The sequence below is a fragment of the Chlorocebus sabaeus genome, chromosome X, assembly GCF_047675955.1.
Source record: "Chlorocebus sabaeus isolate Y175 chromosome X, mChlSab1.0.hap1, whole genome shotgun sequence".
NCBI lineage: Eukaryota > Metazoa > Chordata > Mammalia > Primates > Cercopithecidae > Chlorocebus > Chlorocebus sabaeus.
The window spans coordinates 46270961-46298467 of NC_132933.1; the positions used below are offsets into that span (position 1 = coordinate 46270961).

Below are 27507 nucleotides of genomic sequence, written 5' to 3' on the forward strand. Positions count from 1 at the left end.
TTTTTCACCATAGATTAGTTTTGCTTGTTCTATAACTTCATATAACTGGAATCATACAGTATATGTTCTTTGTGTAAGGTTTCTTTAATTCAGCATAATGTTTTTGGGATTCATTCATATAGTTGTATGTATCAATAGTTTGCCCTTTCTACAGCACAATTCTTAGAAGAGTTTTCTATAATTACTGTATTAGTTTCCTGGGGCTGCTGTAACAAATTATTATAAATCTGGTGGCTTAGAACAACAGAAATTTATCCTCTCCACAGTTCTGGAGGCTAGAAGTCTAAAATCAAAGGTGTCAACAGGGCCATGCTCTCTCTTCTCTCTCTAGGAGAATATCCTTCATTACTTCTTCTAGCTCTGGTAGTTGCTAGCAATCCTTGGTGTTCCATGGTTTATAGATGCATAATTCCTGTCTCTGCCTCTGTCATCACATAGCATTCTCATGTATCTGTGTCTCTGTGTCTTCACATTGCTCTCTTGAAAGGATATCAGTCATTGGATTTAGTCCCCACTCTAATCCAGTATTATTTCATCTTAATTTAACTATATCTGCAAAGACCCTGTTTCCAAATATGTTCACAGTCTGTGGCTCCAGGTGGACATGAATTTTGGAGGTATACTATTCAACCTAGTACAGTCTGCCCTCTGGTGCCAAAAATTCACATCCATCCACGTGTAAAACAAACAACATCCCCAAAAGTCTTAACCCATTCCAACACCAAGTCTAAGTCCCAAATATCTAAATACCAACTCAAAAAGTCCTAAGTCTTATTATCTAAATCATCTATATCAGGTATGGGTGAGGTTCTGGATATGGTCCATCCTGGGGCAAAAGTTCTCTCCATCCAGAGACTGGTGGAGCTAGAAAACGAGTTATCTGCTTCCAATTTAAAATAGTGGGACAGGCGTAAGATTGACATTCCCATTCTGAAAGGGCAAAAATGAGGGAATAAAGGGGTTGCTGGTCTGAAGCAAGTTTGTAGCCTAGCATGGCAAATTCTATTAGTTTTCAAGGCCTGTGAGTAATAGTCTGGGCTCAATGCTTTGTCCACTGGGCCCATATTCTCAGTCTATCAGGGCAGCTATAGCCCCATCTTCTCTGGCCTCTATGTCTGTGGCTTTGCTCTCGTAATTATCCTTCCTTTGTCCTGTCTCCGTCTCTTTCACACCAGGCTGGCACTGGTAGTTTTTGCTGGTATAAGATTCTCAAAAACATTGTCAGTCTCATATATGTCAAAAGATTTACACCATTAGACTTGAGGTTTCTTTACAGATTCTTCCTAGATAACCCCATCTGTATTCCTGGCTTCTGCTGAGATGGTTGATTAGATCCTGACACCCTAACACTTAATATCTTCAATGAAAGTTTGTCCATCTATACCCTTGGCCCTGTTTCCAGAGCACACTATCTGTATAGGCTGAGAATTTTCCCAATCATCAAGTGTTGTCCCCTTTTTTCTTAACAGTTCCTTCTTCAATTTTCCTCCTTCCTCTTTCATTTTATTATAAGCATCAGGGAGAAACTAGCCTGCATCTTCCACACTTTGCCCATTCATCTCCTTAGCGAAATATCAGTTTGTCACTTTTGAGTTAGACTTTTCACCCAACAGAACTCAATTCAGCCAAGTTTCTGCCACTTTATAACAAATATTGTTTTTCTTCCAGTGTCTAATAACATGTTCATCATTTCCTTCTAAGGCCTTACCAGAAGTACCTTTAACATTTATACGTCTAGCAACAATTTGTTCATGATTACATGTATATAATCATGAACACATATATTCTCTAAGATAATAGAAGCTTTGTCTACTGTCTCTTTATTTCTTTCTGAGCCCTCACCAGAATTGCCTTTAACATCCATATTTCTACCAACAATCTCCTCAATGTAATACAGGCTTTTACGATCAAGCAGCTCAAAATTCTTCCAGCCTCTACTCATTACCCAATTCCAAATCCAATTCCATATTTTTAGGTATTTGTTAAAGCAGCATCTTACTTCCCAGTACCAGTAGAACTTTGTTATGGCAGCCCTAGGAATCTAATACAGACTTTGGTACTGGGAAGTAGGATGCTGGTTATAGTGAATAACTTAAAACAACAGAAAGTTATTCTCTCACAGTTGTGGAGGCTACAAAATCAAGATGTTGGCAAGGTTGGGTCCTTCTAGTGGCTCTGAGGGAGAATTTGTTCCATATCTCTCTCTTAGCTTCTGGTGTTTGCTGGCAGTTCTTGGATTATAGATGCATCTCTTCAATCTCTGCCTCTGCCATCACATGGCATTCTGGTTGCTGACTGTGTCTGTCTCAGTATCTTCACATGTCCTTCTTATAAGGACATCAGTCACTGGACTCAGAGCCTACCCTGTGACTTCACCTTAACTAATTATATCTGCAAAGAGCCTATTTCCAAATAAGGTCATATTCTGAGGTTCTGAGTAGACATGAATTTTGGGAGGTTTCTATTTAACTCAGTACGTTTACTTATTGCCACTTGTTCACCTCTCATTCGCTCTTTTGCAAACCATCTTTTTATAATGAAATAGATCATGCCAAACAGTGCTTAAAACATTTTAATCAGATCAAGAAATAGAACATGCCGATACTCCAAAAAATCCCCATAATGCCCCTCACAAATCACAACCCTCTTCCCACTAGATATAACCACTGCCCTAACTTGTGATAGTTTCCTTATTTTTCTTTATATCTTTACCACCGGTACATGCAGCACTAGACAGTGTTTAGTTTTGCCTGTGCTTAAGCATTGTGTCAGTGAATTATGTTGTATGTATTCTACTGGGTCTTCCTTTTCTACTCAATATTGTGGTGTTTTCTGGCAATTATATTTGAGATATTCGTATATATTGCTATGTGTAGCCATAGTTCATTTTCATTGAAGTATAGTATAATATTCCTTTATATGAACATACCATAGTTTATCCATTCTACTGTAGTTGCACATTTGGGTGTTCCCATTTGGGGGGCTATATATATCACTTCTGTCACTGTGATATTTCTTGTACATGTTTTCTGGGACACATGTGCAGGAGTTTCTCAGGGTATATATCTAGGAGTGGAATTGAGTGGTGAAGTGTTCACATGTCTTCAACTTTAATAGCTGTTAACTAATTTCTGAAGGGAAACACCCAAGTTAAAATTCCACCAGCCATGTGGAAATGTTTAGGTTGCTCTACATCCTTGTCCACAACGGGTATCGTCAGACTCTAATCTGATGAGTATTTACTTGTATTTTGTTGTGCTTTTTTCCCTTTATTATTAGTTAACATTTATTTATGTTACTTTTTTTTTTTTTTTTTTTTTTTTGAGACAGAGTCCGTTCTGTTGCCTAGGCTAAAGTGCAGTGGCATGATTTCAGCTCACTGCAACCTCCACTTCCCAGGTTTGAGCAATTCTCGTACCTCGGCCTTCCGAGTAGCTGGGATTACAGATGTTTGTCACCATCCCTGGCTAATTTTTGTATTTTTAGTAGAGACTAAAAATACAAAATGTTCACCAGGGATGGTGGCACATGCCATGTTGGCCAAGCTGGTCTGGAACTCCTGACCTCAAGTGATCCACTCACGTTGGCCTCCCAAAGTGTTGGGATTATAGGCGTGAGCCACCACATCTGACCGATTTATGTTACTTTTTTAAAAGCATTTAGTCAAGTGTTATTTTCCTCAACCTTTTATTTTGGAAAATTTCAAATATGGAGAAAAATTGAAAGAATACACCCACACCCTTCACCTGCATTCACCAACTATTGACAACTTGCCACATTTACTTTACCTCTCTCTTCCTCCATATGAGTGTGTCTGTCTGTAGTTTGTTTACTATTTGGAATAAGTTTCAGACATAAGAAGGATTTACTCCTAAATACTTAATTAAGTATCTCCTAAGAACAAAGACATTCTCCTGTGCAATCACAGTATAATGATCACTCAAGAAATTTAACATTGCTTCTCTAATGTTGCAATCAGGTTTCTCAATTATAAATCCAGAATACAATCAGGGATCACACATTACACTTAGTTTGCTTTAGGACAGTTCCCCAAACAGTTCCCCTGCCTTCGTGTTCGTGTGTGTGTGTGTGTGTGTGTGTGTGTGTGTGTGTACCTTTCAGGATGTCATTTTAAGAGTCAGCCTATATTGTTTGTTTCATTGTGGTTTTAATTTCATTCTTGATAACTAGTGATGTTAGATACCTTCTTACACATTGCCTGGCCATTTGGACAGTCTGCTTTGTGAAATGGCTATTCAGTTCTTTTGCCCATTTAGCAAATATGAAAATGCCTATTTACTATCTGAATGTCTTTCCATCTGTTTGTATCTTTGTCCAGATCTTTGTCCAGACGCAGTGTTGGTTCAGAGGTCACTTTAGGCATCTATCAAAACAATAGCTTGTGAATCTTGAATTCAGCGATAAATAATTTTAAAAACAAAATAACCAATGGGTAAACACCAAAGCACTAAGATATAGCACATCTCAGTTATTGCCACCTCTCTACAGGAAGGAAGGAGGTAGGAAAGTGTTGAGGTTATACATCTTGAATACTGTCTCCATTTTTTCTCTAATCTTAAGTGCATTTTCTTATAAATTTGTACCAGTCTTTTTATTATTATGGATATTTGTTCTTTGTTGGTAATATATGTTGAAAATGTATGTTCTAATTCTATAGTTTGTCACTTCACTGCTTTTATGGTATCTTTTGGTAAATAAAAGTTGTTGATCTCTATGTAATAAAATTTATTAATTTTTTCTTTATACTTAGTGGTTTTGTGCTTTGATTAATAAATCCTTTTTTTTTTTTTGAGACAAAGAGTCTTCCCCTGTCACCCAGGCCACAGTGCAGTGGCCTGGTTCACTGCAACCTCCGCCTCCTGGGTTCAAGCAGTTCTCATGCCTCAGCCTCCCAAGTAGCTGGGATTACAGACATGTGCCACCACACCTAGCTAATTTTTGTGTTTTTAGTAGAGGTGGGGTTTTACCATGTTGGCCAGGCTGGTCTCAAACTCCTGACCTCAGGTGATCTGCCCTCCTTGGCCTCCCAAAGTGCTGGGATTGCAGGCATGAGCCACCGCACCCGGCCTTGATACTGTTCTTTATTCTAAAACCTTTATGTTTTTTGCCTTTCACATTTAAGTCTTTAATCCACCTGGAATTGATTTATGTATATAGTATAAAGTAGGGTTCTCGTTCCTTTTTTCCCTCATGTAGATAGTCTTCTACCCTAACACCAAATATTGAAAATGTCTAGACTGTTGTTGTGTTGCAGTATCAGGTGTTCATATATGAATGAATTTTTTTTTATTCTCTCTTTTGTTCCTTTGGTCTTTTTGGCCATTTTAGAATCAATATCATACAGTCTAGCTTTATGATGTTTTAAAATCTGGAGAATAATTCTTTCCGACTTGTTTTTCTTCAAAAGTGTTTTGTCTACTTTTGACACTTTGCCTTTCCATGTAAATTTGAAAATCTATCAAGTTACACATATATACATACCTTTATATGATTTTGATTGGGATTTCATCGAGCATTTAAGTCAGTTGAGGTCAATTGACATATCTATGAGTCTTCAAATCTTCAAATGTGAACATGGTACCTTTCCATTAATTTAATTATCCTTTAATGACTTTCAGTACATTTTCTGTTTTCTCTTTCTTCTCACCTTTTGTGATTCTGAATAATTTGTTTCTTTTTAAACAGCTTTATTGAGGTCTATAATTTACACATGATAAAATCCACCTATTGTAAGCGTTTAATTCAGTGATTTTTAGTAAATTCATAGAATTGTGCTATCAAAACCAGAGTCCAATTTTAGGACATTTCCATCACCTGGCAAAATTCCCTAGGGCTCATTTGCAGTAAATGACTCCCACATATACCCCAAGCCTCTGTCTCTACAAATTTGCCTTTTCTAGATATTTCATAATGAATAGAATCTTACAATACGTGGTCTTTTGAATCTGACTTCTTTCAGGAACCATAAAGTTTTTGAGGTTCTCCATGTTGTGGCATGTACCAGCAATTTGTTCCTTTATATTGCTAGTTTTTTATTTTATAGCTTTATTAGTCCATTCTCACACTGCTATAAAGAAATACCAGAGATTGGGTAATTTTTAAAGGAAAGAGGTTTAATTGACTCATAGTTCTGCATGGCTGAGGAGGCCTCAGGAAACTTACAATCATAGCAGAAGGGGAAGCAGACACCTTCTTCACAAGGTGGCAGGAGAGAGTGTGTGTGTGAAGGAGGAACTGTCAAACGTGTATAAAACCGTCAGATCTTGTGAGAATGAACTCACTGTCACAAGAACAGCGTGGGGGAAACCGCCCCTATGATCCAGTTACATCCCACTAAGTCCCTCCCTTGACATGTGGGGATTATGGGGATTACAATTCCAGATGAGATTTGAGTGGGGTCACAGAGCCAAACTATGTCAATAGATACACCACATTGTTTAATCTTTTCACCACTTGATGACATTTAGGTTGTTTCCACTTTTAGCTGTTATCAATAATGTTGCTGTGAACATTTGTGTGAACATGTTTTCATTTCTCTTGAATGCGTAGAATTTCTTTGTCCTATGGTAATTCTGTGTATAACTAATTTGAGGAATTGACTATTTCCTTATGTGGTTGTATCATTTTACTGTCTCATCAGCAATGTATGAGTTCTTATTTCTCTGCATCCTTGCCAATACTTGTTATTACCTGTCTTTTATTACAGCCATTTCAGTGTGTGTACTGATAGCTCATTGTAGTTTTATTTTGAATTTCTGTAATAACAAATGATCTTGAATACCTTTTCATCTGCTCATTAGCCATCAATATGTCTTTTTTGGTGAAATGTCTATTTAAGTCTTTTGCCCATTTTTTGATTGAGTTGTTTTCTGAGAATAAGAATTCTTTATTCTGAATACAAGTCCTTTATAAGGTGTATGATTTGCAAATGTTTTCTTCTAGTCTGTAGCTTGTCTTTATTTTCCTAACGGTGTCTTTTGAAGCACAGAAGTTTTTAATTTTAATGAAGTTCAATTCATTATTTTATGGCTTGTGCTTTTGGTATCATATCTAAGAAATCATTGCTGAACTGAAGGACAGAAAGATATTCTCCTATTTTTTTCCTGGAATACTTATACTCTTAGATTTTACATCTAGATATGTTATACATTTGAGTTGATTTTTATGTGTAAAGGGTCCAAGTTCATATTTTTGTATATGGATGTCCAGTTGTTCCAGCACTATTTAAAGGCTGTTATTTTTCCCATTGTCTTGGCACCTTTGTGGAAAAATCAATTGACCATAAATGTAAGGGTTTATTTCTGGACACTCAGCTTGGTTCCATTGATCTATCTGCCTATCCTTATACTCTAAATCTTTTTACCGTACCTTTATAGTAAGTTTTGAAATTGGGTAGTATGACTCCTCCAACTTTGTTTCTCTTTTTTAAAATCACTCTTTCTATTCTAGGTGCTTTGTATTTCCATGTAAATTTTAGAAGCAGCTTACCAATATTTTAAGAAAAATAAGCCTGCTGGGATTTAATAAGGATTGAGTTGAATCTATAATTCAATTTGGAGAAAACTGATCTTTAATCATTAATCTTTTAATACAAGAACATAGAATGTCTCTTCCTTTGTTTAGTTCTTCTACAATTTATTTCAGCATTGTTTTTTAGTTTTTAGTTACATTTATTTTATCAAACTTAATCTTATGCTTTCTTTATTGAATTTATTTATTATTTTTTAGAGACAGGGTCTTGTTCTGTAATCCAGTCTGTAGTACAGTGACACAATCATAACTCACTGCGGCCTCCAACTCCTGAGCTCAAAGGATGCTTTTGCCTCAGCCTCCTGAATATCTAGGACTACAGGCGCATGCCACCATGCTTGGCTAATTGTTTTTAAAATTTTTTTTAGAGATGGGGTCTCACTGTGTTGCCCAGGCTGGTCTCAAACTCCTGGCCTCAAATGACCCTCCCACATCATCCTCTCAAAGCACTGGGATTACAGGTATGAGCCACCACACCCAGCCTTTTGAATTTATTTCTAAGCATTTTAATGATTTTCATGTTCTTATGAATAGAATTGTTTTCACATTTCATTCAATTGTTGCATGCAATTATATAGAAGTCAAGTTGATTTTTCTTTTTCTTTTTTATTTTTTTAGATGGAGTCTCGCTTTTCATCCAGGCTGGAGTGCAGTGGCATGATCTCGGCTCACTGCAACCTCTGCCACCTAGGTTCAAGCGATTCTCCTGCCTCAGCCTCCTGAGTAGCTAGGATTACAGGCATGCGCCACCACGCCTGGCTAATTTTTGTATTTTTAGTAGAGATGGGATTTCACCATATTGGCCAGGCTGGTCTCAAACTCCTGACCTCAGGTGATCCTCCGTCTTCAGCCTCCCAAAGTGGTGGGATTACAGGCGTGAGCCACTGTGTCTGGCCTAAAGTTGATTTTTCTATATTAATTTGTATCCTGTGACTAAAATCTTTTATTCTAATAGTTCTATTATAGTATCTTAGAGTTTTCTACACAGACAATCCTATTTCTTGTGAATAAAGACACTTCTTTCTTTCCAATTTGGAGATTTATTTATTTTTATTTATTTTTTATTTTTTGCCTCCTTATACTGTCTGGAACCTTCAGTATAATGTTGAATGGAAGTGATCAGAGCTAACATCCTTGCCTTGTTCCCAGTCTTAGGGGAAAAGTATTCAGTTTTTAACCGTTAAGTATGATCTTAGCTCTGGGTTTTCTGCACATGTTCTTTGGCAGTATATTACTTTCCTATGAAAAGAAAGGGAATTAGTATGTAACTAATTACCATATATTTAGTGGCTTAAACACTATAAATTTCTGCCGTTATAGTTCTAGAGGTCAGAAATCTTAAGATGTCAACAGGACTGCATTTCTTCTAGAGGCTCTGGTTGAGCCTTGTCCAGATTTTAGAGCTTACCTGCATTCCTTGGCTCTTGACCCCTTCCTCACATTACCCTCTACATCCATCATCACATCTCCCATTCTGTCTCTGACCTTCTTGCTTCCTTCTGATAAGGACCCTTATGATTACATTGGCCCTACCTGCATAATCCAGAATCATCTTCCTATCTCAAACTTAACATGATCACATCTGCAAATTCTCCTCTGTAGTATAATTTAACATTTTCACAGATTCCAGGGATTAGGATGTGGACATCTTTGTGGGACCATTATTCTGCCTACTATAAGCAGGTTGAAGATGCTCCCTTCTAGTGTCAGTTAATTGAGCTTTTAAAAAATTGTAAATGGGTATTGGATTTTGTTTAATGCTTTTTCTGCACCTACTGTGATGATCATGTGATTTAAGATTTAATCTGTTGATTTTTAGATGTTACGCCAATCTTTCCTTTCTGAGATAAATCCCACTTACATGTGTGTGATTCTTTTGTATGTTGCTGGATAAGGCTTGCTAGTATTTTATTAGGTATTTTTGCATCTATATTCATGAGGAATATTGGTCTGTGGTTTTCTCATCTTTGTTTTGTTATCAGTGTAATACTGACATCACAGAATGAATTGGAAAGTATTTCCTCCTCTTCCCTTTTCTGAAGTGTTTCTGCAGGATTGGTATTATTTCTTTAAGTATTTGATAGAATTTACCAATGAAGCCATTTGGACCTGGGTTTTTTCTTTGTGGGTTGTTTGTTGAGTACTAATTCACCCTCTGGTTATTCATTTTTTCTTTGAGACTGCTTTAGTAATTTGTATCTTTCTATGAATTTGTCCATTTATCTAGGTTTCCTAATTTGTTGGCCTATTTATAATATTCCTAAATAATTGCTTTTCATTCCCTAAAGTTAGTAGTGATGCTTCCTCTTTAATTATTGGTTTTAGTCATTTTTGTCTTCTCTCTTACTTCCTTGTTCAGCTTAGGTAAAGGTTTGTCATTTGTTAAACTTTTCAAAGAACCAGCTTTTGGTTCTGTTGATTTTTCTTTATTTTTCCATTTTCTATTCTATTGATTTATTTCTTAATCTTTATTGTTTTATTCCTTCTGCTTGCTTTGTGTTTAGTTGACTCTTTTTCTAGTTTCCTAACTTGGAAGCTCAGGTTTCAAATTTGAAACCATTCTTCTTTTTCAATACAGGCATTTAAAGCTATAAGTGTCTGTCATATGGATGCAGCATTGTTTTAGCTGCATCCATAAATTTTGATATGTTGTGTTTTCATTTTCGTTGAGGTCAAAATATTTTTAAATTTCCTTTATGAGTTCTTTGACCCATGGAAGTTTGTTGTTCAATTTCCAGATATTTAGAAGTTTGTTGTTCAATTTCCAGATATTTGTGTTTTCCCCTATTTCTTACAGTAGTGGATCACTAATGTATGTCCGTTGTGGTTACAGAACATACTTTATATGATTTCAGTCTTTTTTAGTTTTTTGAGACATACTCCTACCTTCAGACCTCACTCTAATATCAGTATGATAGATGCCCTTGCTTTCTTCAGGTCTTCACTCAAATAGCACCTTCTCAATGTGACCTATCCAGACCAACATTAAAAATTACAACCACCCCATAGCTCTTCTAATCTTATCTTGTATTTTTTTCTTTTTTATAGCACTCCTACCTTCTAACATGCCATGTAATTCACTTAGCTCTACAAAGGGAGGAATCCTTATTTATTGATGCATCCCTAATTATTTTTTAGTGTATTAATCAGTTCATCCACTTAGACATATGTAGCTGAAATTTGTTGACTTTCTTTGGATAATAGTATTTCATCATATAAACATATCAGAATTTTATAATTAATTCTTCTTAGATGAACATTTGTATTTTTGCTAACTCTGGGCAATTATAAATAGCAATGGTCTGAAAATTCTTATTATCGTGTCCTGGTACATATATGCCTACATTTTTCTAAGGTGTATACGTGGGAGTAGAATTGATGGGTTGTATGTTGAGCGTATCTTCGACATTAGTAAATGATGTCATGTTGATTTGCACTGTGTGTACACATTCCCACCAGCAATATGTGAGGGTACCAGTTGCTCTACGACTTCACTGACATGTAGTGTTGGCATTCTTTTTAATTTTTGCCAATATGTTTGTTTTCTATTAGTATCTTGTTCCTTTCCTAATTTGCATTTCCCTGAATTCTAATGTGAATGAGCACGTTTGTATATATTTATTTTATTATTGTTTTTTAATTTAGAGACAGGGTATCACCATGTTGCCCAGGCTGGTCTCAAACTCCTGGGCTCAAGGAACTTTCCTGCTGCCTCAGCCTCCCAAGTGCTGGGATTACAGGCATGAGCCACCACACCTGGCCCACATATATTTATTAGCTATGTGTGTTTCCTCTTTTGTAAGGCATTTCTTCAGTATTTTGCCCATTTTCCTAATGGTTGTTCATCTTTTTCTTATTGATTTGTAGAAGTTATTCATGTATTTTAGATTTAAGTTCTCTGATAATTCTGTGTGTAGCAAGTATCTTTTCCTATCCTGTGGTGTTTTTTTTTTTTTTTTTTTGGTCCATCTCTTTATGACATTTTGATGAACAGAAGTTCTTGATTTTAATGTAGTTGAATTTATCAATCTTTTCCTTAATGGATAGTGCTTTTTGTGCCTTAGGAAATACTTACATAACTACTCCTATGCCTTGCTGGTGGAAATATAGAATAGTATAACTCCTACAGAGTGAAATTTAACAATACATAGAAAAATTACATACATATTTACTCTTTGTCTCAACAGTTTCACTTCAGGGAATCTATTTCAAACATATACTTGAAAAATACCAAATCCTGTATGCACAAAGCTGTTTGTCAGGACATTATTCCTAATAGTATGAGACTGGATATAAGACCAACGTGTGTCAGGAGGGGAATAGTTAAATAAACTATTGTACATCCACACAATGGAGTACTGTGCAGCTATAAGAAGGAATGAGAAGAGCTCTACACATTAATATGGAACTATCTCCAGGATATATTGTTAAGTGCACAAATGTAAATTGTAGAACCAGTGCTTATAGTAAGTTACTTTTTATGTAGGAGAGAGGTATAACTAATGAATTATATGTATGTGTGTACATGCCTATTTGCTTATATTTTCAAAGAAGCAGCAATGGAACCATAAGCCAAAACCTAATAAAAAATTGTTATTTATGGGGAAGGAAGAGAATGGGATAAAGGGGACAGAGATGGAAGTGAGACTTCTGTGAAAGTGCTTTATAACAGTTTCACTTTAGATCCATATAAATATTTTGCATCATTTAAAAGTTTAATCAAAAAGGTAAAAATCCCTAAAATTCAAAAACAACCTGAAGCAAATGAACCTAGTGATAAATAAAGTTAGTAGCATAACCACACAACTGGAAAACAAAAGAAAACAATTACTTATAGTGACTTTAAAACATTTGTATATTTCCAATGGTACCCATATTCTAAGGGCACAAGTAACTGCAAAGAAACATAAAACTATATTCAGCAGTTTTATTGGTGATAGTATTGTTATTGACATTTTAAAATTCTATAAGTATATTGTAGGAAGAAGCTAATGAATAATTTTGCTAATATTATTTTAAGCAGATGAGAGGAGATAAATCTCTAAAATAAAGGAGTTTAAGTAAAAATTTTGTTATCTTAAATTTGAATTGGAAATACTGATATAAACTCATGGTTTACTTTTCTCTTAAAAAATGTTCCTTTTGCTCAACAGACCAACACAGGAACAGAAAACCAAACACCGCATGTTCTCACTCATAAGTGGGAGTTGAACAGTGAGAACACATGGACATAGGCAGGGGAACATCACACACTGGGGTCTGTCGGGGGGATGGGGGGAAAGGGGAGGGAAAGCATTAGGACAAAAAATACCTAATGCATGCAGGGCTTAAAGCCTAGATAATGGGTTGATAGGTGCAACAAACCACCATGGCACATGTGTACCTATGTAACACACCTGCATGTTCAGCACATGTATCCCAGAACTTAAAGTAAAATTAAAAAAAAATAATAAAATAAAACCGTTCTAGTGGATCATTAAAAAAAAAAAAAAGTTCTAGCTTTTGTCCACTGAAAAGGCCTGGAAACAACAACTTGGAAGTTGCTTCTGCACACACCAGCAACACACTTTGGTTTCTAAATACCACTTCCTACTAAGAGGAACCAAGGATCTTTACAAATATATTCCAGGTTTGAGTTAGGAGGTATGCAAGATGAGCTTAGGATATTTGGCTGTGCCAGAAAGCCGGGAAGCAATACAGGAGCCAATTTGAAGGGGCTCCCACTGGTCCTAAGTGGGATAATTTGGCCACTAAAAAGAATAATGACTATGTTTAATTGACACAAATAAAGTATATGAAAATACACGATTTCATTATTATACTAAAAATAACCATTCTTCACCACTGGATATTTCTTTTTTTTTTTTTTTTTTGGGACAGAGTCTCACTCTGTCGCGCAGGCTGGAGTGCAATGGAGCGATCTTGGCTCACTGCAACCCTCGCTTCCCCAGTTCAAGCAATTCTGCCTCAGCCTCCCAAGTAACTGGGACTACAGGCGCCCGCCACCATGCCCAGCTAATTTTTGTATTTTTAGTAGAGATGGTTTCACCATATTGGCCAGGCTGGTCTCAAACTCCTGACCTTGTGATCCGCCTGCCTTGGCCTCCCAAAGTGCTGGGATTACAGGCATGAGCCACCGCGCCTGGCCTCCATTAGACATTTCTAAGGTGTCAACTCTTACTCTCATAATTGGTAAATAATGGCAAAGAATCAAGCATTTATCCTGCCATTCCCATATGATCTACATTTAGGGAAACCACATAGTTGATGACGGTAAGTTCATTATAGAATTACAGATAATAAGCATAAAAGAAATAATAGAATTAGTAAAGCCATGATTTGCAACTCTTAATAAATTAATAAACTAGGTAATGGTCATCAGTAGATGTAAAAAACCCATTAGGTGGAAGGTGAATGGGAAAATTTAATAATGGAGGGATGAGACTAATACCATCTACCACCACAATCCACTGATCAATTTCAGTATCACTAAAAATGGGACCACCAAACATTATGTGCCTTATGACATGATACAATAGGAAGTACATATCTATCTATAAAGGATTCTTTCCTAAAAATATTGAACCTGAACCTAATCAAACCTTTAGATCAGCACTGTCCAATGCAACTTTCTGAAATGATGTAGTAGTTTTTATCTGTTCTGTCCAATATGGTATCCACTAGCCACATGTGACTATCAAACACTTTAAATTTGTTAAGTTCAGCTGAGGAACTGATATTTAAAAATTAATGTAAATAGACACATGTGACTAGTGGCTACTGTATTAGGTAGCATAGTTATAGATTATCTGCCAAGAAATAGAAGGGATTAAGGAACAAGTTAAACAGCACCATCAGAAAATGATTAGTCAAATTCATTTGTTCATAGAACAAATGTAGTTTATTTAATCAATGGATGAGTGAGAAAATGAAATAGAGGGGTGGGAGAGATGAGACACTGTTTTAGAATAAAAGAATCTTAAGAGATATAACAGCCAAAGGCTATTTTAGATTTTGAATTGAATAAACAAGTATAAAAAAATTCTTTGACGGAATCAGGACAATTTGAACATAACATTGGTATTAGATGATACTAAGGAATTATTAATTTTGTGAAGTGTGGTGCTATGTTGCTTATATTTTTTTAAATGTCCTTATCAATTAGAGGTACATATATTTGCATGACCCTAGGTGCCTCACTTGCCTCACCATAGTTCTGGCCTATAGTTTTGCTTGAAATATACTGTAATAAGATAACTATTTACCATTGTCATTTGTCACAGACAAGACCTGCCCCAGCAGTGTTTCTTTATCTGAGGTCCAGGATTTAATTTTTATTAATTTGTCAAAAGTTGTATTGGTAGGCTTTGTAGAACTTCCCTATCTCTTTGTCTTGATCCAGATGAACCCCAAAAGAAGAACAAAGGTGATCCCATGAACAACCTGGAAAGTTTTTACCAAGAGATGATAATGAAAAAACGTCTTGAAGAGTTCCAACTTATGAGAGGTGAACCCTTTGCTTCCCACTCACTGGTCTCAGCTACATCAGTGGGTGATAGAGTCACAGCTGAGAGCCCATCATTACTCCAGGACAAGGGAAAACAGGCAGCACAGGGTAAAGGCCCCAGTCTCCATGTGGCAAATGTTATTGATTTTTCACCTGAGCAGTGTTGGACTGGGCCTAAGAAGCTGACGCAGCCAATAGAATTTGTCCCAGAAGATGAAATCCAGAGAAATCGTTTGTCAGAGGAAGAGATCCGAAAAATTCCTATGTTTTCTTCATATAATCCAGGGGAACCAAACAAGGTATAGGCCAAACCAAGTAAAACAACCTGGGTTGATTTCACTTTTATTTACCTCTACCTAAAGTAATACTTTTAAATTAGCTTTGATTATACCAAAGAATCATGATATAGGCACAGTGATTGTGTTTGTCCTTGACCTTGACTATTCATTCTCTCCATACTATATAAGTAGCATATTTCCTATAAGGTTCTTGGTACTTTCCTAAGGTCCTGAACTACCCTTAGCGTTTTAAAGAAATGTTGATAAGACTCTAGTCCATACCCATTAGAAGCCCCAAACTGAAGGAAAAGTAACCTCCAATTTCCTACAATGTAATAATAAAATAGTGTTCATAGGACCACCATAGCTGGTAGCCATGGTGCCTCTGGAATTAGCCAATAATTGACTGCCTGGTTGTGAGTAGGGTATATGCTACCACATGAGTCTTCTCTTCAGAATGCTCTACCTGGCTTTCATATGACATATGACTTAAATTGCTGTTGGCAAAGCAGCAAAGTGAAAAAGGTCCTATAAGCTTTAAGAAATTGTCCAACAAGTCTGGGCGTGGTGGCTCATGCCTGTAATCCGAGCACTTTGGGAGGCTGAGGCAGGCGGATCACAAGGTCAGGAGTTCGAGACCAGCCTGACCAACATGGTGAAACCCCATCTCTACTAAAAATACAAAAATTAGCCAGGCGTGGTGGTGCGTGCCTGTAATCCCAGCTACTCAGGAGGCTGAGGCAAGAGAATTGCTTGAACCTGGGAGGCGGAGATTGCAGTGAGCCAAGATCATGCCACTGCACTCCAGCCTGGACAACAAACCGAGACCCCATCTCAAAAAAAAAAAAAAAAGAAAGAAATTGTCCAGTGCATAACTAAATAACGTTGTAAATCTTATTTTATTGATCAAATCATTATTTCACATTCATGTTGTATGTTACATCTGGAATGGAAAACTCTTCGTTACTGTGTTACCCAAAGAGACAACACAAGCCCCTGGAGCATATACTTTGTTGTGTCTAATTTAAAAAACAAAACCAAAAATATAATGTTAGTTTTTGACTGTCTCTGAATTAAAAAAAAAATCATTCTAGATGAGGGATATTAAAACAGTTTATTTGACTGACTGAATTTCTAATAGTTCAGGGGTATTTATGCTATTAGTTCAAGAATAGCTTGGTTTTTATTTACTTTTTGTTATGAAATATTAATATACCAAAAGTGATATAGAATAATAGAGCAAATACCTGTGTAGCCAGCCAACTTTTATTAATCATTGTCAAGTCCTAATATTTTCTGTATTTGCTTAATTAAAAAAAATAAAGCATTATAGATATTCCTGAAGACTTCCACATATTCCTCACCAATCCCATTCTCCTTTATCCTTTCCAGATGTAACCACTATCCTGAATTTGCTATTTATAATTCCTATGCCCATTTTTATATTTTTACTACATAGCCATATATTCACAAATAACATACGGTTTTATATGTTTTAAAAGTATATACATGACATACTCTATCATTCTACAACCTTTTTGACTCGATATGCATAATGCTTTTGAAATTTATTTCTAAAGATACAAGGAACTATGTAGTATTCCATTGTAGAAATAGACCATCATTTATTATATTTATCCATTTTCCTGAAGATTTGTTCTTTCTGTTATTTTGCTGTTACAGTTAAGTCTGCAACAAGTATTATTGTACATCTCTTGTTGCGCATATGCCAGACTTTTTCTAGGACAGTGTTTTTCAAACTTAGGTTACAATTAGTAGGTTACGACCAATGGGGTTTTGTTAATGAAATGGAATAGAATAGAAAATATCAAAAAGTGTTCCATACAGTATGTTAGGGTAATTACTGTTTCTTAAAGCTTTTATTTTATATGTGTTTGTGTATATGTGAGATAATGTGTGTGGGACCACAATGAAGAATGCAGTTCTTCCTAAAGATCTCAATCAAAAGTGTTGGGAAGGTGTCATTCTATTACAGTGTCTCGAATGTTAGTGTGCATCAGAATTGCTTGGAGGGCTTATTAAAACATAGATTGCTAGACTCCACTCCCAGAATTTTTGACTCAGTAGATCTGGAGTGGGGCCTGAGAATTTGCATTTCCAACAAGTTCCCAAGAGATTCTGATCCTGCTGGTCTGAGAGTAACAATTTAAGAATCATCGTTCTAGGTTATATACCTGGGAGTGGAATTGCTGTGATATATAGGGTGTGTATATCTCAATTTCTAATGGAACCAAGGTTTCAGAGATCCTCTTCACATTCTTGCCAAAACTTTGGAGCATTAGACTATTTTGCCAGCCTTATCAGCTTGAAAAGATATCTCACTGTTTTAATTTGCATGTTTCTGATTTCCAGTGAGGTTAAGCATGTATTCTTAACATTTATTAGCCTTTCAGGAACTTTCTGTGAGTTACCTGTTACATTCCTTTGCTGAATATTTAATCATTTGTTTTTTCATATTTATAGGGATTATTTCAAAATTCTGCATATGAATCCTTTATGTTGTTTAGCAAATATCTTCGCCCACTGGATGACTTACTTACCTTTTAAATTTGTTCCTGATATCTTTTGTTGAGCAAAAGTTTTTCATTTTAATGTTATCAGATTATCAGTATTTTATTCAATGGTTTGTGCTTTTTGAATCATTTTAAGGAGATCCTTCCCTACAGATCAATAAGAAAAATACAAACAACGCAATAAAAATAAAAGTGTTTATAAAAGCAGATATAACAGGCAATTCACAGAGGCAAAAACACTAGTGGCCAATAAACTTAAGAAATCTTTTTTTTTTTTTTTTTATGTTGAAAAGATATATATATTTAGAATTAGGCAGCTGGACTCAGTTTAGATGATCCCAATTTTGTTGGCAACATCCAAAGCGTCGTAATCAGGAGCCAGTCGAACATACGCCTTTTTCTCTCCATCAGGCCGAATCAGGGTGTTGACCTTGGCCACATCAATGTCATAGAGCTTCTTCACAGCCTGTTTAATCTGGTGCTTGTTGGCTTTAACATCCACAATGAACACAAGTGTGTTGTTGTCTTCTATCTTCTTCATGGCAGACTCAGTGGTCAGCGGAAACTTGATGATAGCATAGTGGTCAAGCTTGTTTCTCCTGGGGGCGCTCTTCCGAGGATATTTGGGCTGCCTCCGGAGTCGCAGTGTCTTGGGCCGCCGGAAGGTGGGTGACGTGCGGATCTTCTTTTTTTTGTGGCTGTGGACACCTTTCAACACTGCCTTCTTGGCCTTTAAAGCCTTCGCTTTGGCTTTGGCTTTAGGAGGGGCAGGAGCTTCCTTCTTCGCTTTCGGCGCCACCTTGTGAAAAGCTAAACTTAAGAAATCTTATTAGTAATCAAGAAAATGCAAAATAAATCTATACTATGATATGTACATTTAGTACTTAGAATGCTGGCATATATTTAAAGGCCTGACAATGCCAAGTATTGGTGAGCAGATGAAACAATAAGAAATCTGTAATCTCAGCACTTTGGGAGGCCGAGGGCGATGGATCACCTGAGGTCAGGAGTTCAAGAGCAGCCTGGCCAATGTGTTGAAACCCATCTTTACTAAAAATGCTAAAAATTAGCTGAGTTTGATGGCACACACTTGTAATCGCAGCTGCTCAGGAGGCTGAGGCATGAGAATCTCTTGAACCCAGGAGGCAGAAGTTGCGGTGACCCAAGATCATGCCACTGCACTCCAGCACTCTAGCCTGGGTGACAGAGCGAGACTCTGTGTCAAAAAAGAAAAAGAAAAAAAAGAAAGAAACAATAAGAACTCTAATATACCTCCGGGGGAATATAAATGAATACAGCCACTTCCAAGAACATCATGGCAATATCTAGTAAAATTGAAGATGTTCATACACTGTAAGTCAGCAGTCTCATTCTTCATTATCTATCTTAGAGAAACTCTTAGACATGCACATTAGGAGATGTTATAATGATGCTTGTAGCATTGTTCATCAGCGGGAGTATAGATAAAACATAGTATGTTTATAAAATGGAATACTACACAGTAGAGAAAATGAATGAAATAGAATTATAGGTATCAATTTGGATGAAACTCACAAACATAATTTTGAATAAAAATAGCTAGTTGCAAATTTCTAGTTTCAGCTTCAACATGTGAAGTCCTTGGACGTCATCACTCCTGTCTTACGATAAGAAAAACAGTTGAACAAACTAAAAATCAATAACTAATAACTTTTCTTAGACCCAGCAGAAAATTTAAGTCACAGGGAAAACTGTAATCCTGAAATCTGAAGAAACAGGCAGTTACAGAAAATCATATCCCAGATTTGCTTATCAGGAGCAAAAGGCACTGGAGCCATAAACTGGTAGAAACACTTAGGTGGTAATTTTGACAAATTGCTGGAGTCAGAGTGTAGACTAGTGTGGGAATGACAAAACTCTTGGGGGCCCACAGTCTTAGAGGTTTCGTTTGCTTCCAGGAACCCCACAAGGTTCAAGGTAAAGAGCTAAGAAAAAATATCTGTTTCTGGCATGGAGAGAGGAAACATTATCATTTTTAAGTGTATCCAGAACTTTCTACTTAGCAAAGGGCCACCCAGCAAGGAAAACAACTTTACCAAAGCCTTATCCAACTCCAGGCTCTTCTAGCTTTCCTGTCTCATCTAAGAGAGAAAAAAAGCTGTTAAATGCTTGTGAAGGTTACAGGCTGGAGACACAGGCAAACTAAAAGATTGAGACTTCATCATAGGATTAGAGGATGCCTCCTCTTCCGCACCTTGCTACTACATCAACAGGGATTCAGTATAATAACCGTGGATTATAGCTGAAAGACTTGCAAGGATCAGACTCTATTTAAAGAGGTGTTTTTGTTTTGTTTTGTTTTGTTTTGTTTTGTTGTAAATCTAAAGGAAACAAGGGAGACAAAAAGACACTAGAAGAAACAGAAACTTCTGACACCTACAGCTACAGCAAACATTAAGCACAGCCCAACTCCTGGCCAGATTAACATAAAACCTCATACTAATGGCCTCTTTGGATCAGTTCCTATTACTTGATAGATCATGTCCAGTTTTCAACAGAAGAAATTATAACGTATGCTAAGGAAAAAAAAAAAACACAGTCTGAAAAGACAAAACAAGCATGAGAACCAAATTCAGATATGACACAGGTTTTGGAATTATCAGATGTGGAATTTAAAATAACCACAATTAATATACTAAGTAGACCATGAATAAAAGTAGATAACATGCAAGACCAGACGGCTAATGTAAACAGAGAGAAATTTTAAGAAAGAATCAAAAGGAGATGCTAGAAACAAAAAACACTGTAACAAATGAAGAATGCCTTTGATAGGCTCATCAGTAAGTTGGAAACAGCCAAGAAAGGAATCAGTAAGGTTGAAGACATGGCAATAAAAACTTCTCATGCTGAAATACAAAGAAAAAAAAGACTGAAAAAAAGGAACAGAATATCCAAGAACTATGGGACAATTTCAGAGTATAACATACATGTTACTGGAATACCAAAAGGGGAAGAGAAAAAGGAGAAGAAATATTTGAAGTAGTAATGGCTGAGAATTTTCCAAAATTAATAGCAGATAAAAAACTACAGATCTGGGAAGCTCCAGGAACACCAAGCAGGATAAATACCAAAACTACACCTAAGCATATCATGTTTAAACTACGGAAAGACAAAGAAAAGATTTTAAAAACAGAGAAAATAAACACTTTACCTATATAAAAACAAAGATAAGAATTACATTTCTCATCAGCAACTGTGCAAGCAAGAGAGTACAGTGAAATATTTGTGTCAAAAGTAAAAAGAAAACACCCACCTAGAATTATTTTCCAGCAAAAAAAAAAAAAAAATCCTTCAAAAGTGAAGGAAAAATAATAAAGACTCTCAGACAAACAAAACTGAGGGAATTTTTCATCAGTAAATCCCACCTTGTAGGAAAAAAAAAATGCTTTTGAAAAAAGTTCTCCAGAGATAAGCAAAATTATATAGGTCAGAAACTCAGATCTGCATAAAGAAAGAGCATAGGAGAATATGTTAAGGTAAAATAAAATCTTTTCTTATTTTAAAACAATCCAGAATAAAACTTTTCAAAGTAATAATAGAAATGTGTTGGATAATTATAGTATACAGATAAGTGAAATGAGTGACAGTGATATCAGGGATAGGTTGCAAGAATTAGTATATATATATAAATACAAATTTGTCTTTGTTATAGGGTATTTGCACTATCCATGAAGTGATATAGTTTTATTTGAGAGTGGACTTAGATCAGTTGTAAATGTATATTGCAAACTCTAAGGCAATTACTAAAAAAAAATTATATAAAGAAGTACAATTGATATGGCTAAGAGAAGGGTGAAAATGGAAGCATATAAAATAATACTCATTTTTTACAATCTTTTTTCAGAAAACAAAAGCAGAGGGAACACTTCTTAACTCATGAGACCAGCCTTAGCTTAGTACCAAAACCAGATAAAGACATTACGATGAAAAAAAAACTACAGACAGTATCCCTCATGTGTATAAAAGCAAAAATCCTATATGTTAGGAAAATCAAAACATTTGATTGAAATATTGATTGAGAAATCAAAATGTTAGGTAATCAAATTCAATAATGTATAAAAATAATTGCATACTATAATCAAGTATGATTTATTCCAGATATCCACCATAGGTTCAACATTTGAAATTCAATTAATCTGCCACATCAATAGACCAAAGAAGAAAAATCATATGGTCACTTCAATTGATGTAGAAAAACATTTGAAATATCTGAACATCGATTCATGATAAAAACTCTCAGCAAATTAGGAATAGAGTATAACATCCTCAACTTGATAAAGAATAACTACAACACCCTACAGCTAACATCATACTTAATAGAAACTGGATGCTTTCCCCTTTGATCAGAAAAAAGGCAAAAATGTCCCCTTTCCCCACTTCTTTTTGACACCGTACTAGAAGTACCAGCTACAGCAGTAAAACAAGTGAAGGAAATTAAAAGAATACAGATTGGGAAGGAAAAACTAAAACTCTCTTTGTTCACAAGTAACATATATGTCTGTGTAGAGAATCCCAAACAATCAGCCAAAAAGCAAACAACTCTTGGAACTAGTAGATTAGTATAGCTTGGAGGTTACAAGGTTTGTTCACAGAAGTCAATTGCTTTCCTCTATACCAGAAATGAACAACTGGAATTTGAAATTAAAAACAACACTGTTTACAATAGCACCAAAAAAGAATGAAATACTTAGGTATAAATTTAACAAAGTATGTACAGGTTCTATATGCACAAAAGTGTAAAACTGATGAAAAATTAAAATATAAATAAACACAGAGACATTTTGTGTTCTTGGATTGAAAGACTTTATATTGTTAAGATATTAGTTCTTTCTCAAATTGATTTGTAGATTCCACACAATCCCAACGAAATCCCAGCATGTTATTTTGTGTATATTTGGGAACTGATTCTAAGTTTATATGAAAAGACAAAAGACCCAGAACATGTAACACACCCCTGAAAAAGAAGAAGAAATTTGGAAGACTGACACTACCCAACTTCAAGAGTTACTGTAATCAAGTAGCGTGGCGTGGTGTTGATGGGGGAAAAAAAGACACACAGATCAATGGAGCAGAATGGAGACCCAAGGATTAGACCCACATAAATATAGTAAATTAATATTTGACAAGGGATCAAGGACAGTTTAGTGGAGAAAGAATAGTCTTTTCAACAAATGGTGCTAGAACAACTGAATATCCACATGTAAAAAAAAACGAATCTAGATATAAACCTTACATCCTTCATAAAAATTAACTTGAAATAGTCATAGACCTAAATATAAAACACAATACTATAAAACTTCTAGAAGAAAAAGATTAAAAGCTAAGTGACCTTGTGTTTGATAATGTATTTATCAGACATATCACCAAAAGTACAATTTATGGAACAATTGATAAGTCAGACTTTATTAAAATTATAAACTTCTGCTATATGAAAAACACTTTTAAGAGACTCAAAAGACAAGCCACAGACTAGAAAAATATTTGCAAAACTCACATCTAATAAAAAACTTGTATCCAAAATACACAAAGAATTCCCACAATTCAACAGTATTAAAACAACTCAATTTAAAAAATGGGTAAAAATAAGAACAAACTCCTCACCACAGAAGATATATACATAGCAAATAAGCATGCAAAAAGAAGCTCATCTTTATTTGTCATCAGAGAACTGAAAAATAAGAAATGCCGCTAAACACCTACTAGAATGGCTAAAGTCCACAATAAAACTGACAATACCAAATTCTGTTCAGGATGCAGAGCAACAGGAACTTTTTAAAAAATTATAGATGTAGAAGATACAAGTGCAGTTTTGTTTTGTGTTTTGAGGCAGATTCTCTCTCTCTCTCTCTGTTTCCCGGACTGGAGTGCAGTGGTGCAATCTCAGCTCACTGCAACCTCCGCCTCCTGGGTTCAAGCAATTCTGCTTCAGCTTCCCAAGTAGCTGGGACTACAGGTGCGAGCCACCACGCCCAGCTAATTTTGTATTTTTAGTAGAGATGAGGTTTCACTATATTGGCCAGGCTGGTCTCGAACTCCTGACCTCAAGTGATTTGCCCGCCTCGGCCTCCCATAGTGCTGGGATTACAGGCATGAGCTACTGTGCCCAGCTGCAGTGTTTTTTTTTTTGTTTGTTTGTTTGTTTTTTATGGGTATATTTCATAGTCATGAAGTCTGGGACTTTTATTCATTGCTGGTGGGAATACAACCTCTTTGGAAGACAGGTTGGCCACCTCTTACAAAGCTGAACATTATTTTACCACACAGTCCAACTACTGCATTCCTACTTATTTACCCAGTTGATTTGAAAAGCTTGTGTTCGACAAAAACTGCCATGTGAATGTTCATAGTAGCTTTATTCATAATTGCCAAAAACTGGAAGCAGTCAGGATGTCCTCCAATAGGTTAATGGATACATTCACCTGTGGCAGATCTATGCAATGGAATATAATTCAGCAATAAAAAGAAATTCACGGTCCAGCCACAAAAAGACATAGAGGAACTTTAGATTAATATGAATATTAATCTTAATAGCTGAAAGAAGCTAGTATGGAAAGACTGCATATTGTATGATTACATTATATGACATTCTGGAAGAGGGAAAGCTAGACAGTAAGATGGTAAATGGCTGCCAAGGGTTTGAGGGGAATGGAGAAGGGAGGAATAGATGAAACACAGGGAATCTTTAGGGCAGTAAAATTATTCTGTATAATACTGTAGTTGTAGAGGCAAGACATGCATTTGTCAAAACCCATTAAACTACATAGCACAGAGAGTTACACCTAATGTATACAAATGTTAAAAACTCGTTTAGGAGGTTGAGGGACCCTAGGAAAGGATGCAGACAGCAAGAAGAGAGTCAAACTGTATTACAAACATGTAAAACAACCTCGTTGAAGGGATAGGGGAAAAGACACTGAACTAAGCATCTTTGGAAATACGTGGAGTCTGAAAGACTAAAAGCAAATGGAACTTCACATAAGCACAGTATCCTTGTTGATAAGGTTATGTCCCTGGGTACTGGTTACTTAGGGAGTAACAATTCTGATACTGTTATACATGCATAATGGAATGGAGCAATTAAGTAAATGGATGGCAGATGATGGGAGCCAGGTTTCTCACTGTTGCAATCTACAGATAAGTAAAGGGAGGATGCTGAAATGATCCATGTGATAATGGTTTACAGTTGGAGACATCAGGATGAACTCATGTTTAACTTAATATAGATATAAGTGGTTACATATAGAAATATTTATATGTGTTTATATATACATGGATTAGTCTAAATACATATTTTTTGTTCTGTGAGCTGAAAGGACACAAATGAAAGGACACACCAGTATCAATGAGCTTGCACGGCATCCTTATCTTGGTTTCTAATACCATTCTCTAATAAAATGAACCAAGGCTCCTTAGAGAAATGACTGCTTCTAATACTGGGGCAGGAAATATACAAGATGAGCTTTGTGCATCTTGTAGTGCCAGAAAGTAAGGAAGTGCTAAAAAGAACAACAGTATAAAATCGTTATTTTATTGTTCTTTGACATGATGATTTTATGTTGTTTTTTGACATTAGGGGTATTTGAAAGGAATACAGGAGCCAAATGAAAGAGCTTCCAATGACTAAAGCCAGAACAATTTGTGCAACAAACTAAAATAAAATAAATCATTATCTTAAAATCATTATTTTATTGTTCTTTGACGTGATTTTATGTTGTTTTTTGACGTTGGTATTGCAAAGGAATACAGGAGCCAAATGAAAGAGCTTCCAATGACTAAAGCTGGAACAATTTGTGCAATAAACTAAAATAATGTTGGATAATACAGTGTATAGTATAAACATCCATGAGTCCAGGTGATATAAATAAGTGATTGAGTAAACAAATATATAGAGGAAAATAAATATATACCTCCCATGAAAAAGAATTTCATGCAATTTGTGTAGATACTCTACCTCAAGGAGGGAGAGCATAACTCCCCATTGCTTAGTTTTGAGCTGCTCATAATGACTTCTTTCCAAAAGAGTACAGGAAGGGAAAGCAGGAAAAAAGAGTAACTTTGCAAGAAGAAACCTGACAAACACTACCTAAGCCAGGTGATTAAGGCCAATATCAATAGTTGTTAATCATATTGATGAATCATATTGATTGTATGTATGTTTAACATTATGTGATCAAAACTGTACTTCTCCTGTGTGGTTTTCTTCCCAATAATCCATAACCCCGGTCTAAATGTAATGTAACCTAGATCCTGGAACAGAAAAAGGACATTAGGTTGAAACTAAGGAAATCTAAACTATGGACTTTAGTTAATAATAATATGTCAATACTGGTTCATTAATTGTTACAATGAATATTAATGTAAGATATTAATAACAGGGAAAACCATGGGGTAGATGGGAGTTCTCTGTATTCTCAGTTTTTCTATAAATCCAAAACTGTTCTAAACTTAAAATCCATTTTTAAAGTTTTTAAAAATGTAGCTGTAGAAGAATGCATATTGTTTATATAAAGGACTATATTATATAAAGGTGAAAACATGTAAAATAATAGCATGTATTGCATAGGGATACCAGGAAGAGCTTTATGCTCTATTATCACTTGGAGGCTCTGTTTTTCTTTTTCACAGCTTTCTCTTGTTTTTGAACCTAGCTGTATCTGTGTGTGTATGTGTGTGTGTGTGTGTGTGTGTTATGTATGTTGTGGATACATTCATACATACATACAAGTCTGCACTTATGTGTGTATGTATGCAGAGGGGATGCATCCCAGCAAGAACTGACAGAGCCACCTCAACCAGAAGTCCTCTTTATTTTTTAAAACATATTCATATTGGCCAGGTGTGGTGGCTCACGCCTGTAATCCCAGCACTTTGGGAGCCCGAGGCAGGCGGATCACCTGAGGTCAGGAATTCGAGACCAGCCTGGCTAACATGGTGAAACCCCATTTCTACTAAAAATACAAAAAATTGGCTGAGTGTGGTGGCGCACACCTGTTATCCCAGCTACTGGGGATAACAGGAGGCAGGAGAATCGCTTGAACCTGGGAGGCGGAGGTTGCAGTGAGCCGAGATCACACCATTGCACTCCAGCTTGGGCAACAAGAGTGAAACTCCGTCTAAAAAAAAAAAAAAATTAATATCAAAGGGACAGTCTTAGTATGGGTCTTTCCTAATGGATGAGAAACTTGAAGTTTGTTTTCACATACCCCTTTCTATGGTTATTTAATTTGGTATTTTCATGGTTAGTATTTGAGAGCATAGGCAAGTCAGTTATTCTATGCCCTTGCCTTTAAGATACGAACATACATAAATGCTAAATATGTTAATATCCAGGTTTTAAAGATTTTGAGACTTAAAGATTCTACTGCTTGTTAACAATGTTTAATATATTTATTTATACCTTTCAGTACTTAAGTCATTTAAGAGAGGTATATTTGCTTGCTCTTTGCTTTTGCTGCTTCTGTCTGAATTCTTCCATAATTCCTTTAAGCTGTAAAGGATATAACTAATGCTACGTAATGTATGAGGGTTTTTTTTCCTCCTCCATTTTTTTTAAATTGTGTTTTAAAAACACAAGAACTATCCTCTTAACAAATTTTTA

General features: G+C 35.8%; 1 protein-coding gene and 1 pseudogene across 13 annotated transcripts in view; one reads left to right on the forward strand and one right to left on the reverse strand.

Moving 5' to 3' along the window:
• The window catches only part of RBM41 (RNA binding motif protein 41), a 63427-nt gene that overhangs the window by 13969 nt on the left and 21951 nt on the right, over positions 1-27507 (forward strand). For 9 of the 13 annotated variants that reach the window (XM_073013484.1, XM_037988996.2, XM_073013483.1 and 6 more), the window contains 2 exons: positions 7920-8012; positions 14954-15357. In XM_073013484.1, the coding sequence (XP_072869585.1) occupies positions 7920-8012; positions 14954-15357 (497 nt within the window). The remainder of the gene's footprint in view (positions 1-7919; positions 8013-14953; positions 15358-27507) is intronic. The other 4 variants (XM_037988998.2, XM_037988999.2, XM_007992484.3 and 1 more) reach the window with 1 other exon arrangement.
• Positions 18186-19248, reverse strand: LOC140710841 (large ribosomal subunit protein uL23 pseudogene; annotated as a pseudogene).